This window comes from Phascolarctos cinereus, unplaced genomic scaffold (genome assembly GCF_003287225.1).
Source record: "Phascolarctos cinereus isolate Bilbo 61053 unplaced genomic scaffold, phaCin_HiC Scaffold_726;HRSCAF=1367, whole genome shotgun sequence".
In the NCBI taxonomy this organism is placed as follows: Eukaryota; Metazoa; Chordata; class Mammalia; order Diprotodontia; family Phascolarctidae; genus Phascolarctos; species Phascolarctos cinereus.
Genome location: NW_027556098.1, coordinates 22,938,816 through 22,955,691, shown reverse-complemented (window position 1 = coordinate 22,955,691; position 16,876 = coordinate 22,938,816). Strand labels below are relative to the sequence as shown.

The 16,876-nt window shown below is 36.2% G+C and overlaps 1 protein-coding gene across 1 annotated transcript in view; it reads left to right on the top strand.

Moving 5' to 3' along the window:
- The window catches only part of ARSH (arylsulfatase family member H), a 41,063-nt gene that overhangs the window by 7,944 nt on the left and 16,243 nt on the right, over window positions 1-16,876 (top strand). Inside the window, exons 3-4 of the mRNA XM_020992792.2 lie at window positions 4,718-4,867; window positions 11,688-11,809. Of these exons, the coding sequence (XP_020848451.1) occupies window positions 4,718-4,867; window positions 11,688-11,809 (272 nt within the window). The remainder of the gene's footprint in view (window positions 1-4,717; window positions 4,868-11,687; window positions 11,810-16,876) is intronic.

Sequence of the window (16,876 nt, the reverse complement as noted above, 5' to 3'; positions counted from 1 at the left end):
TCCTGTTTATGCTGTTATAGCATAAACTTAAGAAGGCAATGGAGAAAATATTAACAATGCAGATCAAAATGAAAAGTGTTTCATACACATTTTTTTTGGAGGGAAAGCAAATTCTAAAATATTTAAGAGCACACTGTGCTATAGTGTATGGGCTACTAGATCAACTATAACCAGACTTACAGGCTGGGTACCCAAAGTATTGCTTAGCCTTCCTCAAGGTTATCAGAGTAACTTTGAGTGACTATGGAGGGGTACTTCAGTATTACCACTCAAAAGCCCTATCAAGTGTGTTTTCGCTAATATCAGTGATCAGTTCACAGCTGCCTAATGTCCATCAGCCAATGAGCTTTTACAGAGTAACATTTACTGGAAAAGTAAAGGAAGGACAGAATTACAATACAAAACAAAACAAAACAAAACAAAACACTCTCCTGTTCTCAATCAAGGCACACTGTCCCACTATGGTCAGTAGAGGGAATAGAGTTAAGCTTGATGTGGTTATTATCATACATTCTCTCCCACCAAAATTTATTTCTGGATTTAGCATCCTGATGATTTAGTTGTTTCCTTGCTCACTGGAACTCATACCTTGGCTTTTGGATTGAGTCACTGCTGAGTTGGATCAAGTAGTTTGCTTCTCATATGTGCCTCCCCCTTAGACTTGGGTATTGCAGCTACTGGCAGACTCTGGTATGGACTCTATTTGCAGGAACTCCAGTGGCTCTTTTGCCTTTTTAAAATTCAGAAGGTCATAACTATTTTTTTTCCTGCCTCTAATACTTAGTGACTTAAGAGTAGGAAAGACATTGGGCAGCTAGGTGGCGCAGTGGAGAAAGCACCAGCACTGAAGTCAGGAGGACCTGAGTTCAAATGTGGCCTCAGACACATAGCAATTGACACTTACTAGCTGTGTGACCCTGGGCAAGTCACTTGATCCCAATTACCTGAAAAAAAAAGAGTAGGAAAGACTTGATCCATCAATAAACATTATTAAGTGCCTACTATGTGCTAAGAAATATACTAAGTGCTGGGGGTAAAAAAAGAGGCAAAGGCAATCTGTCTTCAAGGAGCTTACAATCTAACAGGAGAGACAACGCCCAAGCAAATATAAACAAAGCAAGTTTCATACAGGATAAAGAGGAGATAATTTATAGAAAAAAGGCACTAGAATTGAGAGAGTTTTAGGAAGGCTTTGAAGAAAAAACAATAATCCCTTGCACTAGTGGCCTGTTGGTAACCTGGGTGAGTTGGGGGAGGCACTCCCATTGAGCAGTTCACAGCACTTCTGGCCTCACTAGCTACCAGGGTAAAGAAAGATTTAATTTATTTGTACCTTTTGAATTCATACTCAGCTGTAGCTCAGAAGCTTTTTATCATCATGCAATCAATAAGAATACCTATACCTACTCTGAATCAGGGAAGAAAAATGAACCCTCCATGAGGAATTTCTGGAAGCAGGCTCACCCAATCTCCATGTTAGTTGTTGAAGTTGCCTGTTTTTATGGACAGTTGTTGGCCTCTCTATTTTATCTTCATTGCATAGATACCTTAATTGTATAGGTGTAAGCTGAAAAAAAAATTTCTAATATTATCCTCACTGTTAGAGCTCTGATAGTTTTTCTTTTTCCCTACACCTCAATCATAGACACTGAGTTAAAAAAAAAAATCTGGTAAAACCAGATATGAACCACATTAGGTATAGAAGTTGCCCTGGGGTTGTGAATAGATTTGAATTAAGGTATATAAACATTTTACCTCAAACACACTAACTATTTTTGGCTACATTTTTATAAAGCAAAGTTTTTAGTAGTTCTCTATCATTTGACCCTAAGTACTATTCATTTCTCTGTGTTCGCATATCTCATCTGTTCCTTTCCCTTCATTCGCATAGCCACCACCCTCATTACTACTCTCTTGAATTATTGTAATTATCCCTAATTAATCTTTCTACTTCCCTTTCCAATTCATTTTCTATACACTGCAAAAATAATTTTCCCGAATCACAGTCTTGACCATTTCACTCCCTTGCTTAGAAACCTTAAGTTACTTCTTCTTGCCTCTAGCATTAAATAAAAACTCCTCAATCTAATATTTAAGACCCTCTACGACCTGGTTCTAATTTTCTTTTCCAACAGGATCTTATATTGCTTCAGGCACTCTACATTCCACCTGAACACGTTAATTTTTCACTTGCACTTGTGTGGGCAGTATACAGATTCATGTTAACCCTCTTTTTGTTTTAAATGAACTCCCTTCTCATTACTACTTTTTGTATTCATCTTCACAAGTCACACCCCCTTCTCCCACATCCAATAAATTGCCATGAGCTGGTAGTTTAACACTTGCAACATCTTTTTTTCTGACACTGCCACTGCTTTGATTCAGGCCCTAATCACTTCACAATGGCCTATTGCAATAGCCTATTGGTTGATATGCCTGCCTCACACTTTTGTTTTGTTTTGTTTTGTTTTGTTTTTTACAGCTCTAATCCATCCTCCATGCCTTCCTTGCTGTTTCTCAAATAAGATACTCCATTTCTTGGGTTTGGGCATTTTCTCTGGTAGTCTGGAATGTCTAGAATACTCTCCTTCTTCATCTCTGTCTACTGGTTTCCTTTAAATTTCAACTAAAATCCTTTCTTAAGAAAGGAAGCATTTTTTCCAGCCCCTATTAATTCTAATGCCTTTCCTCTTTCAATTATTTCCTATTTATCCTGTATATAGCTTTTCTGTACATAATTGTAACCATATGGTATCCTCCATTAGAATCTGAGCTCCTTAAAAACAAGAACTATCTTTTGCTTCTTTTTGCAATCCCAGCATTCAGAAGAGTGCTTTGCATAGACTAGGTGCTTAATAAATATTCACTGACTGAGGGAAATTTCCATGTAAATGTTGTCACTGAGTTTGATGAATTTCTTTCCTTACCTTTACCATTTTAGATCCATGAAGAGATAAGAGGTATTAAAACACCCAAAACATTCTGAAACATTTCCCTTACTTCAAAATGATCTTTGCCACTAATGATATCTGGAACACTTCCTTGAGATGACACAATTAATATGAGGAAATCTTACTTCAAAATTGACACATAACATTGCAATAAACGCCATACAGGCTTTTGTTCTAAACTAATCACCGTAGAGTCATATGCATATAATCCTTGATCATTTGAAAATCATTAGAATACTACATGACCTCTTATATTCCAAACACCTTAAGAACTCTATGAAAATTAATTTCCTTATAAGGTAATTAACTCTCCTCAATACAATAAAATTAATCATTCAACATGGCTGTGCTGTGAAAAGCAAGACTATTGATGTCCTCTCCTTAGAGCTTAGGCTAAAGAAGGCCATTTTGGAGAATACCTATGGTGGGGGAAAAGAGAAAGTCTCAACATTTTATTGCATCTTCAGGAGAATATGGAATCAAATAGCAGGCAGGCAACATGGAAGTCAAGTGGGAGGTCTGGCAACAAGTAGATACAAACCCAGCAGCTGTTGTTTGGGGGCAGAGTTCCAGTCTCAAGAAAGGCAGGCATTTAATGACAAGGGAACAGGAGACACTGTTAATAATGATTATAATAATAATAGTAGCTAGAATTTATACATTGCTTTAAAGTCTTCAAAGTGTTTTCCATATCAGATCTCAGTTGATCTTCAGAATCTGATGGGTAAAAAATATTGTTCTCCCCATATTACAGATGAAGAAATAGCTTGGGAAAGGTTAACTGACTTGCCTAGGGTCACACAGCTAATTGTCTGAGGCAGGATTTGAACTTAGGTCTTCCTAACTCCAAGGCAACAGTGCTGTATCCACTATGATGGTAATTGTAAATGAAGTACAAAATGGAGGGGGTAGGGCAACTTGACTGAAATGGAGGTCAGCTTTTAGAATTAACTAGTTAGAATTAATTATTAATTATGTTTATTATTTAGAATTAGAATTAGTTCAAGATTACAGTAGAACAGGCAAGAAGAGTTTCTTGATGGTGAAATAACTTTGATGGGCCATTATATCTCTTTCCCTTGAGGGAAATCACCCCAGGACCTGCACTGGGCAGATTCAAGAGTTACTTAACTAAATCCAGCTGGACAGAAATAGGGACTGAGACAGGCTTGTCATTATTGGGCTACAGTTTGGCAACAAATGCTTTTAAACTTTTCTTTGGGTCTTGTCTTTCCTCACTTAGAAAAAGGAGAGCTGTGTCCTAAATACTAGGATTACTTGTTTATAGTTAGCTCTCTCACATTCATCATATAGCTCTTTTACCTCTGTATTTATTGCTTGATATAAAGTAAGGAGGCTTTAGGAATATTTCATAAATAAAACTGAAAAATGAGTTGCCAAAAGCAAATAATTCATCCCAAGGCAGCCCACTTACTAATGGTGTATTTAGTTTGATTTTCAGAAAGCAAACTTTGTTGTGCTTTTTTTGTTTGTTTGTTTGTTTGCCAGGAGAGGACCTGAAGTTTATCTAGTTAGGCAGAAGTAGCCAGAACTTAAGCTCTAATGTAATAAATCACAAATTTTAATATTAAGTCATTGTTCATTACCTATAGTTGGATTTATTCGGATTTTCTTTTTTTTTCACTTTAAACAACAAAATGAAGGCATGAAATAATGTAATTGACTTTAAAAAATAATAAGTTTGTCTGAAACTAACCTTCAGTGAAAAACTCAGTTGATAATCTAATCGTTTTTCTTTATTTCAGGAGCTGTTGGGCTTTAATATCAATTTGTTGCTTATTTTGGAGAGTGAGTGGATCAAACCCAGCTATGAATTCTAGGCCTAATATTGTACTCTTCATGGCAGATGACCTTGGCATTGGAGATTTAGGTTGCTATGGTAATAATACAATGAGGTAAACACCAGACACTGTTTTCTATTCCTTTATAACACAACAGATAATTCAAGCAGTGAGCATCTTTACTTCAATTAAGATTTTCTTTTCTTTTCTTTCTTTCTTTTTTTTTTTATAATCCTTATAAACCAACACAGATGAATAAAACTCAGTGGTCAGTGAAGCAATCAGGCTAGCCCTAGGCAAACTTAAGAACTAACGAAAGTGTCTCTGGTGCCCCCTACTTCTACCATCCCCTATCTTTCCTTCATAGTTTCTTCCCGTATTTTCTCCGGGATTCTCCCTTCACTCTCAGAAAAGGATTTATTAGAATTAATTAGAATTTGCACTGGTATGAATTTAACTCAGTGTTATTAATATCAGGAATATTTATATTTTAGAACATTTTTCGTTGTGGAAGAAAGGGTTTTGGCCTTTGTTAATGTAGTGTGAGGCAGATTTGAATAGGTGAGTTTTTTTTCAGAAACCTTCTCATTACCCCTAGAATCACAGCATATAGGCAGCCACATAATTTGCCCTCATTAAGCACCTTTGTACAATATATAGTATCCTGATAATTGGTCACTGAGGACTAATGAGAGTGGGTGGAGAGAGCTCAGCCAGTATTAAGTACACCTGCATTCTCACCATTTTGTATTGAGCAAGGTGTTGATTAATGCACCATGTGCATGATAGTGAATCATGTGAAGTGGTTGCATGTACTAAAAGTCATACTATTTATAGTTAGAATTATGTAAAATATGAGACTTGGTCCCACTGCAGTGGAAAAATGCAGTGCAAATTCTAATAATGTGACCACTTCAAAGGATTTATTATTTACATTGAGACCTAGCTGTATAGCGATATAGCTGAACTCACGAGATATTACATATGTTGGGCACTACTTTGTATCCTCAATGTTTCCTAGTTGTCTGAAAGGTTGGCAAAATGAAGGTAGTTCATTCTTGTAATATTTGGGTTAATTAGTTGGAAATATAAAGGCAGCATATCGTAGTGAAGAGAGTGCTGACTATTAGGAAGACTTGGATTCCAGCTACCCCTAGAGTTAGAAGAAACCTCAGCAGCCATCTTTTCAAACCCATACCCTCAATTAATCCCCATTTGACAAAGCTTGACCATTCTACCCTCTGCATGAAAACCTCTAATGAAACAGAACTTGCTACTTTCTAACATGGGCCATTACACATGTAGACGACCACAGTCATTTTTCCCAACATTAAATCCAAACTTATTGTCTTCATAACTTACACTCATTGCTTCTGATTCTAATCTTTGTGGACAAACAGAACCCGTGTAATCCCTTTTCCACACTAAGCCCTTCAAAACTTTGAAGACTGCTATCATGTCTCCCATGAATCTTCTCATCCCAAGTTCTCCAACTGATTCTTGTGCAACATGGATTCAAGGCCCTTCACAGCTCTGGCTGTTCTCCTCTGAGCATTTATCTTGTATCGATGCCTTCCAAATATATGTTGCTGAGAACAAAGCAAAACACTCCAAATGTACTATATGCCCAGGACAGAATGCAGTGAATTTTCCCATCCTAATTTCTAGATACTATACCTCAAACTTACAGACCAAAATCACACCAGTCTTTTTTTGGCCTGCTATATCACACTATTGACCCCTAGGTAATTTTAAAACAAATTGCTAGCTAACTATTTCCCCCATCCCATGCTTTTGAATTCAATCTTTTTGCATCCATGGAAGATTTTACATTTAATTCTATTAAAATTAATTTTCTTAGGTTTATTCTAATACTGACTCTATAATCCAAATGTATTAGCTATCCTTCCCAGCTTTGACAAACATGTCATTTATGCCTTTATCCAAGTCTTTGATGGAAAAATTAAATAGTACAATTGAAGAGAAAAGCAAAAAATAAATAAACAAACATTTATTAAGGTTCAACTATGTGTCAGGCCCTCTGCTAAGAACCTTAAGAATACTATCTTATTTAATTCTCATAACAACCCTGTGGTGCAGTGGGCGTGGGCAGGTGGTGGCTATTATTATCTCCATTTTATAGTTGAAGAAACAGAAGCAGAACGAGGTTAAATGACTTGTCCAGGGTAGCATAGTAAGTGTCCAAGGTTGGATTTGAAGTCAAGTCTCATTAACTCCAGGTCTAGAGTTCTATACACTAGTGGTTTCACCTGACTGCCTCCTTGGTGCCATCAAAGGACCAAACATAGATATCTGGGGTACTCCACTGGAGACTTTCCCCTAAATTAATATTAAACCATAACCATTTAACTATTTCAAAATGCATCTGATAGAAGTATTGCCCAATACACATTTATCCAACTTCCTTCCACACACAAATAGCATGAGATATCTTAACAAGTTTTTTTTTAATCTAGATAAACTATGTCTACAACAGTCTCCTGTTCTATCAGTTTAGGGACAGATAAGGTTAGTCTGCAATGACTTTTCCTGTATGAAACCATGCTGTCTCTTTGTCTTCATGATGTCCTTTTCTAGATGTTTAGAACCATCTCTTTAATAATTCTGAATTTTTCCAGGAATGAAAATAAAGTTAATTGACCTATAGTTTAGAGGCTTCTCTTCTCTTCTCTTCTCTTCTCTTCTCTTCTCTTCTCTTCTCTTCTCTTCTCTTCTCTTCTCTTCTCTTCTCTTCTCTTCTCTTCTCTTCTCTTCTCTTCTCTTCTCTTCTCTTCTCTTCTCTTCTCTTCTCTTCTTCTCTTTCCTTCCCTTCCTTTCCCTTCCCTCTTTTCTTAATTCTTCCCTTCCCTCCTTTCTCTTCCATTCTCTTTCCTTCCCTTACCTCTTCTCTTCCCTCTTCCCTTCTCTTCCCTCTTCTCTTCTCTTAACTTTTCTTTTCTCTTTCCTCTTCCTTTCTCTTCCCTCTTCCCTTCTCTTGACTTTTCTCTTCTTTCTTTCGAATATTGAAACATTTGCATTTTTCCAGTGCTCTGATACCTCTCCAATTTTCCATGGTTTTTCACATATTACTGACAGTGGATCAGAAGATCATATTCTATTGTTCTTTAAGGATGTAGCTGATCTGGATTATTTGGCTTACATTTATCATGGGCAGCTTGGTACTTTCTTATTATTTTATCACTTATTTTGAATCAACCTCCTATTAGTTATTATGGTTGCAACCTTTTTTTCAGGACTTCTTTTATTTTTTAGTTATTAAGCATTTATATTTTTTCTTTCCATCTTCTATTCACGCCTCTTATCTGATTGAAAAATAGAAAACACTTGTAACATATAAGCATAATCAAACAAAGCAAGTTTCCACATTGGCCCTGTCCAAAAACGTACGTCTCATTTTGCATATTAGCCCTTTACTTCTCTGTAAGGAAATGGGAAGTAGTCTTCATCATCAGTTCTTTGCAGTTAAGATTGATCATTGCATTGATCAGAGTTCTTATGTCTGTCAAAATTGCTACTTTTTGCAATATTGATATTATAATTGTTCTTTTGGTTCTGCTTGCTTAGTCCCACATCAATTCATATGTCTTCCCATATTCTCTGAAACCATCATTATTTCTTACAGCACAATAGTATTCCATTACATTCATATGCCATAATTTTTTCAGTCATCCCCTAATTGCCACTGCAAAAAGAGCTGCTATAAATATATATATATATATGTATATATATATATATATACATATATATATATACATATATATGTATATATTTTTTTTTTAACATGTAGGACATTTTCATCTTTCTTTTATCTCTTTGGACTATAGGCCTAGTAGCGGTATCTTTGGATCAAAGAAAACATCCAGGCTAGTTAGACATAATTCCAAATTGCTTTTCAGATAAACTGGTAGCTCCATCAACAATGAATTAATATGATTCTTTTTCTTGCAGCCCCTCCAGTGACATTGAGATCTTAACGTTGTAAGATATGTCTTAAGATCTGAGTATTTTTATGCTTTGATCATTTACCAATTGGGAAATGTCTCTCATTCTAATAAATTTGAATCAGCTGCTTATATATCTTGGAATTGAGATCCCTTTCAGAGAAACCTGTTGCAATAATTTTTTAAGGTTAATTGCATCCCTTCTAATCTTAGCTGAACTCAATTCGCTTATGCAAAAACTTTTAAAAATCTATGTATTCAAAATATTTGAAGAATTGGACAGCTCTACCTTGTTTATATTGCAAGTTATTAATGTCTTCATCTACTATGAACGGTGGTAATATGCCTTCTTTGATCCCTCCCAGAATAGCTTTATAAAAGACAAAACCATTTTTTTCCTTAGCTTTTCTTATTAAGCTCATCTCCTTCTGAACTTAAGTACTCCTGAAACTATTGTGATTGATCTGTTGTCAGTATTAATTACCAGTTGCCTGCTCCTTATATTATCTTTTACGTATCTTTAAAAAACATCTAGGTTGATTGATGTTTTCTGTATGTCCACATCTCTCTCTCCGGAGAGGAACAACTAAACAAAATAAGCAGAGAGACACATTTGTGAGGATGATCCATGTACTTGGGACAACTCATTATTGTGAACTATAGGTTTTGAAGTCCTTGGTCCCTTTGTGAGAAACCTGTACCACACAAAGTCATTTCTCTACCATAATTTCCCTTCTGATCCTCATTGATCTTCTGCTGAGCAACTCTGATCCTCTTCTACACTTGAAATGATACAAAAGTAAGGAAATCTTTTAAATCATAATCATCTTGAAAAAAAGTATTGAGAAACAGTTTCATAAATACTTTCATTAAACCAGCAATTGTGAAGCCCTTTAGTCTGAAGACAAGCTGAAATAGCTCTTTACTCAACAAGATGCTGACTCATCTAATCAGTTTCAACTTATACTTACAATAAAGCAGATGCAGTTTGTCCCCCCCACCCCATACTTATCTTTCTACAACTGCAGAGAAAATCAGAGAGAAACAAGCCTTTTCTGAGAGGTTTTGACTCTTTGTCCTTTGGTTTATCTTTTAGGTAGTGCTGAATGACAGTAGTGGAAACTATAGCAGAGTTTACCTCTCCCTTAGTCAAAAGGCTCCATGGGCTTTTTCTCTAGCTAAATGACAACATGATGGTTAAATTTCAGTCAGCAGCATCCCTAGAATAACTCCTAAAGTCTTTCTGTCAGCTGAACAATTCTGCTATCATTTTCTCACTCATTTCCTGCTGCCCTCGTTCCATCTCCTGCTGGGTTCTTCAACACTCTTAATGGCTTAGGATAGAGCATCTTGGTACTTGGTGATTTTCTGTTATGAAGTAAAACTGACAAAATCAACCCCACTGTTAGTTATGCAATGAGTAGTTCTTATTTCATCACCCCATAGTCTCTGAAAACTTATTTATCATTATATGAATTTTATTCTAACAAGCTCTAAAAACATGCAAATGAACTGAGGGAACACAATGGCCTACAACCTCAATCATTTGTTTTTCTTTAAACAGTTCCTCTCATATCTCTATTCGGTCCTTTGCCAGTACATGTCTGCCATTTGAATGGGAAAACTATTTCTTTACGCTTGAGTTTCAATAGTTTTTCACGCACAAAAATCATTTGCCCCTTGTTTATAACCAAACTGTTTACATATGGAAGTCAGTAATGTACGTATTTGACAAGTTAATTTTTTTCTTTACAGGTGTTCATTTTTCCCCGTCAGAGTACATGGTTCTTTCTTTTTCAACAATCAAATTGCGTATGTGAGGAAGGACCAGTACCTTACACACTGATGATAAAAATTGCTTATCTTTCTTCTTTCAATCATGTTCTTGCAAATGATTGTTATGTATACGTTGTATGAACCTGAGCATGTTACTTAACACCTGCATGTCTTAGCTATTCCTTTGCTCTTATCTTCTGTAATTTCTATCACTGACAGCTGGATATTCTTGTAATTGGAAAAAAATGTAAGCATAAGAACTAGAACTAGAAATTAACAACAACATTAACAGAGTATTTCACCTCCCTTAAGTAACACAGTTTAGTCACAGATAAGGCTAATTTGTTCTATAAAAGATCTTTAAAATTTCCATCTAAACAGCCTATGTATCATTACTTTCAGTTCTGTCTAATTGACATAATACACATTACTCCTGTTAAAACTGTCAGCTATTTTGTCAAAAGAAATACATTCCCCCTAACTGTGGATAGAATTTAATATTTTGTCTAGTTGGTTGATGATAGTTATTCAAATAAATATTTGTCAATACTTCCTCAAATATCTATTTGTTGGTAGAGAATACTGAAATTTTCAGTGTAGAATGCAACTCTGTTACAACTTGATTAGTGGTCTTCATGTTCACCACTTTCTAGCCAAACTGGACATCAGCCTTTTCTGCTCCCACTGAGGATGGTCCTTACACAACACACATGCATTGTATCATCTGATCCATACTTGAAGACTTCTTAGTTTTGTAGAGATTCCAAGAGATTATAGTTCATTGGCAAAATATTTAAGAATATTGGATCACTTCCATTTCATAATGGGCTACCAGAGCAGGATCAGAGAGACAACATGGTACAGTAGGAAAATTGCTGGATTTGGAATCAAAGGACATGAGCTCAAATGTTGTCTCTGCCACTGACTACCTGGTAGACCTTAGTCAAGTCACCTAATTTTTCTCAGCCTCATTTTCCTCATCTGTAAAATGAAAGGATTAAATTAGATGACCCTAAAGTTCCTTCATTTCTAAAATTATAATTCTGTGATTCTTATTGTAAAAATGTCACAACATACAAAAAGGAATTACCAGAACTGGACAAAAAAATCCTCTTCTGAGTTGGTAACCATTTAATACTGATCCATTTTGTTGGAATTAAAATCTCAATGTTTCATAATCTTTCTTTGGATTTTAGCACCCCTAATATTGACCGCCTTGCTAGAGAAGGGGTAAAACTCACTCAGCATCTAGCAGCAGCTTCAATGTGCAGTCCAAGCAGAGCTGCCTTCCTGACTGGCAGATACCCCATCAGATCAGGTTTGGAAACTTTTCAATATAGTAATATTTTCTAATAACAAAGCACTTCCTGGGTAATTATTTTGCAAGTCTACAAAATAACTGAAAAAGTTTGTTCAAGACACCAGACACATATTTCTTTTCAAATTATTTATAGTAAATATCACACATCTTTCAAAAGGATTTGGTAGGATAGTTGTGGGAAGTATGCCTATAATTTCATTAGTATAGTGAATTCCTAAGTGAGGAAAGCCCTTCTGTTTACATAGATTGGCACCTTCTCTGCAACTTATTGTCTTATGTAGTTACCTAGAGGACTGAGAGGTTGCAATGGCACTACTGAATATGTCTAATGGGTCAGAGGCAGGGCTTAACAGGGCCCCTGACTCCAAGATTGGCTCCCTATCCACTGTAGCACATTCTAATGCTGATATGCATATATATGTATATATATATATATATATATATTTTTTTTTTCAGTGATAAAGATACAGCAAAACTTGTTCGAAGAAGCAGAGAAACAGATGTACCAAATAAATAGAACTACTTAATAGCAGCTATGTACAAATCTATATAGACATGGAAGATAGGATGATGTGAGGGACAGTGTAAGTTTGTGTGCTCACTGTTGTGTGCCTTCATGACTTAGGCAGCAGTTGTATACTACCTCTTTGGGAAGACATGTAGCAGACCTGTTCAGCTGTCACATGTTGGTCCTAGGTTCTCTAAGGGTGTCATTGGAGCTTCCCATTGGAGCTCTAGGAAAGGTGGTTTTAGGTAGACTCAAGAAATTGGAAGATGCCACTGTCTGTAGTAAAAATGTGAACAGGGCTAAAAGAAAGTTAAGTGTATGTTCTCTTGGCCTGTTAGAAAGTAAAAAGAGGTTTAGGATAAAGATATAATATCACCTCATTTATTTGACATCATGAGGGAAGTAGGCATTCCAATTAAGAGAAATACTGAAGTCATTCTTGTAAGGGCTGACATTTAAAAGTTTTAGCCATTTGAATAGAAAACTTGAAAATGGATTATCCACATCTCAGTTTTCTTAAAGATTAGGGACTGAAACTGGGCCTAGTATTTCAGAATTATAGGGAGCTCCCAAATGAAGAAACTCTCCTACCAATGCACTTGGCACCTGCAACTGAAACTTCTGTCTTAGAGAGTTGCTCAGAGATAAGTGACTTGTCTAAGGTCACATGGCCAGTATGCATCTGGGAGATTTCAACCGAGGACTTCTTAGCTTCAGGGCCAGCTTATTATCCACTATGCCAAAGAGTACTATAGAAACTTCAACTTTTTCTTAATGACTTAGAGTCCTCATAATGAATACCAATTTTATACTATACTATATTATGATCACATTTCCCAGAGGTTATTGGCTATTTAAGGCTAATTGCTTCTACATTGTTGCCACTGTCTTAAGGGTGCTATGATTATTGTTGTTATTGTTCAGTTATGGCCAACACTTTGTGACCTCATGGACCAACTGTACATGGGGTTTTCTTGCCAAAGGTACTGGAGTGGTTTACCCTTTCCTTGTCCAGTTTTATGCAGGCAGGGGTTAAGTGACTTGCCCAAGGTCACACAGAGGTCAGAGTTGAACTCTAGTCTTTCTGACTCCAGGCCCAGTGCTTCATCTGCTGTGCCACCTAGCTTCCTCATGATTATTGTTATTGGTTGTTTTTCTTAGTTCTTGTACCTACTTTTTGATGTTTTTATTTTTTTATTTTTTGTCTCACTTCTTGTCAGCTATCACTTTCTGCATGTATCTGTGGACTTGTAGGTGCAGCTCCAGCTTTGTTATCTTTTGTTATCTGTCCTGGGCTGGATATCCATATAATCAAATTTGTCTAAATTGTGTCTAAGAGTAAATGAGTTCTGAATAAGCAAGGTGTGTGAACCGTGGACTGTTTTTACTTTTCAGATACTTTTCCTCCCTTCTTCATAAACTTTTGGGATTTTAATAATTTTCCACATCATTGAAATTGACAGATATGTGACATTTGACTCTTCACAAACAAAGTATCACAAACATAAAACTCCCTGAATTTCTCTCTAAAGTTTTATTAGACAAATATGGAAATGATTTATAGGAAACTATCATTTTTAGTGATAATTATGTAAATGTTACCTTGAAAGATTCAATCTGAAATACAAAGTCAAGACAGCTCCTGAATTTTTGTTTGTCCTTTTTCAGGGCTCATCTTCCTCTCATGCCCAGTGCCCCGTAGGGAGGCATAAATCAACAGAAGACATTGAGAGTTGGGAAACTGGTCTTAAGAGTTGTATAGGGAGGAAGTTTCTTCTCCCCCACCGTATATGGGTTCCAGGTGCCCCACTTTATTTTTGGTTCTAGTTTTAGGTATTTGAAAATTAATGATAAACAATATAGATTTCACTGGAAAGGAGACTGGTACAATGTTTTAATTCCTGCCACTCCCAGGTTTACCTCTTCCTTTCCCACCAACAAAAGGCTTGAAGTTCCTCAAGTTTTGCAGATGTAATATGCAACTTGAACTGTTTACATGTGACTCTTCTCATGAGAAGAGATTGATTACAAAATGCCTAATCCCTGTTTGAGGGATTGAGTTGGCAAGAGTTTGAGAGAAGAGAGATCTTGATCTTTTAACTTTGGAAGAAAATACTCTTTTCATGTCCCTGAAGTGAGAGAAAAACTCTGGGAAGAAGACCACACATGGAAGAAGTGGCACCTTAGTCATGGACCTATTCTCAGCTTACTACCCTAGTGACTTTGGAGACTTCTCCCTATTCTCCTGTATATAATTTCTTTAATTTCTGTTTGCTCCTGTCTTGGATTAATGGATTTATTTGCTGTTTTCTATGTGTATTCATTAAAGAACTGGCATTTGGTTGGAAGGGAGTCAAGCCTTTGATGTATAGCTTAGCATACTCCTTCCTTGTTATGTGATAGTAAACAGATCCTCAGCTTAAACCTAAAAATGAATTCCCCTAGATTAGCAATATTTTTAGGGGAAGATAGATATAGTTCTAGCTCAGTATCCTTCCCCTCTCTGCTGAGAGAAGAGTATCCAGTCTCTGACCTTAATCTCCTCCTCTGACAGAAGTCAAAGGCTTCATTAGAGAAGGGGAAGGAGAAGACTTTAGAGATATCATTCATGCTTCCATGTGAGATACATCTAGATAAGCCCATGTGTACATACATAATTTACATAGGCAAAACACAGCACCACACACTCTTCTACGGAGAGCAGCCCTCTATATAATTAAATGCTAAGGTAGCCAGTCCCCAGTTCATAGATGGATGATGTTCCAAAATGCAATTGCTAGTTAGGAGTTTGGAATATAACACGTATTCCCATAGAGATTAACATGAATAATATTTATACTCAGGCTAGCAAATAAATGTCTATTCAATTCACATTGTAGCTATGTGCCATAGTAGTACCATATGGTACTAAAGAAACCCTTCTCATCATGTACAGCATTTCCTATATGGTTCTAACTTGAGATGCAAGGAATATTTCTCCTGCTGTCCCATTAGACTGTAAGCTTCTTGATATCAGGAACTATCTTTTGCCTTTATGTGTGTCCTGAGTGCTTAGCAGTGCCTAGCATATAGTAGGCACTTAAATGTTTGTTGATTAACTGACTTACCCTGCTTCAAAGGTCAACCCTTATTGTGACCAGGCATTTTATAATTTATTTTTATTTTTAAGTGAGAATCTTAAGAAATAAGACATTTCTTGGTATTCAATTTTGTGGAAGGCTATCCTATTGTGTTGCTTGTCATGGGATTTGATTAGAGAAAGAGCAGTGGACTTGGAGGGAAATCTGGATTTGAACCACAGGGTTGATACTCACTGCATTGAAGAACCTGAACAATTCATATAACTTCTTTGAGCCTTGATTTTCTGATGTGTAAAATGAAAAGTTGGGACTAGATGATATCTAAATTTCCTTCTAGGTTATATCCTATGATATTGTCCTTCCAGGATATAGATATATTCTATTTTTTTTCCCAGCTGTTACTGGGAAAATATGTAATGGCTGAATCATTGAGATAAATAATGTTATTTTCTTTGATGCCTTAACAAGGAATTTATTTTCATATCATGTAGGTTTTTTTTTTTTAGCATTTCATATGCTTACCAAATACTGTTTGGGAGTATGTTGCTTATTACAGGAGCCATCAGGACATAGTGAATAGAGAGCTTGTCTGAGAGTCAGGACGAACTGGGTTCAAGTTCCATTTGACTGTGGGCAAAACTCTTAACCTCTCGTAGGCACCCAAATCTCTTAAGACTTCAAACTGCAGAGAGTATTGATTTGCATTAGTTGGGAGAGGTCCTTATGTTAATGAAATCATAGCTACACTACCCTGTTGCTTATTTTACAAATATGTTGGTGGTGGCCAAGACAGGGCTTTCATGCCTTTCATATCTGTGTACCTGGGCTCTTAAAGCATATCCCACATATTCCCAAAAGTCGCAAAAAGGTAAGATCTGGACTAATAGATGTGTACAGGAATACCTAGCACATGATCAGCCTTAAATGACACAGAACTGAGAGTCAACTGAACCTTTTCTCTCTTTTGATGGCCCAATGTATGTAATAGATGTCAGAAAAGCAGCAAGAGATTCTTTGTGCAAGCTATAAATATCCTGTATTAACAGATGTAATTTCTTTTGCGTCATATAATGGGAACAAAGTCATGCTGCAGACGTAACTTAACAAAAGTAAAATCCAACCACTGAGGACTTATTTCCACACTGTGAAAGGCATTGCAGAGACAATATGTGTAATGGCTAGAGTTCTGGAGTTACGAAAATATACTTTCCAATCTTAGCTCTGACACTTTTCAATTATGTGACTCTGAGCAACTCATCTCATCACTAAGTGCCTAAGGCAATTACCTGGAACTTATTTCCCAAGATGTAGATAGGTTATGATTTATGTTAATGAAGAAGAATTCCCCACACTGAAACAGGTCCTCTCATATTCATATCCATACCATACCAATTAAAATATTTCTTGTCCATACAGTTAGCCCAGTTAGTTAAAGGTATATGACAAAAATCCCTCACTTTAAAAGAAGGCAAAATG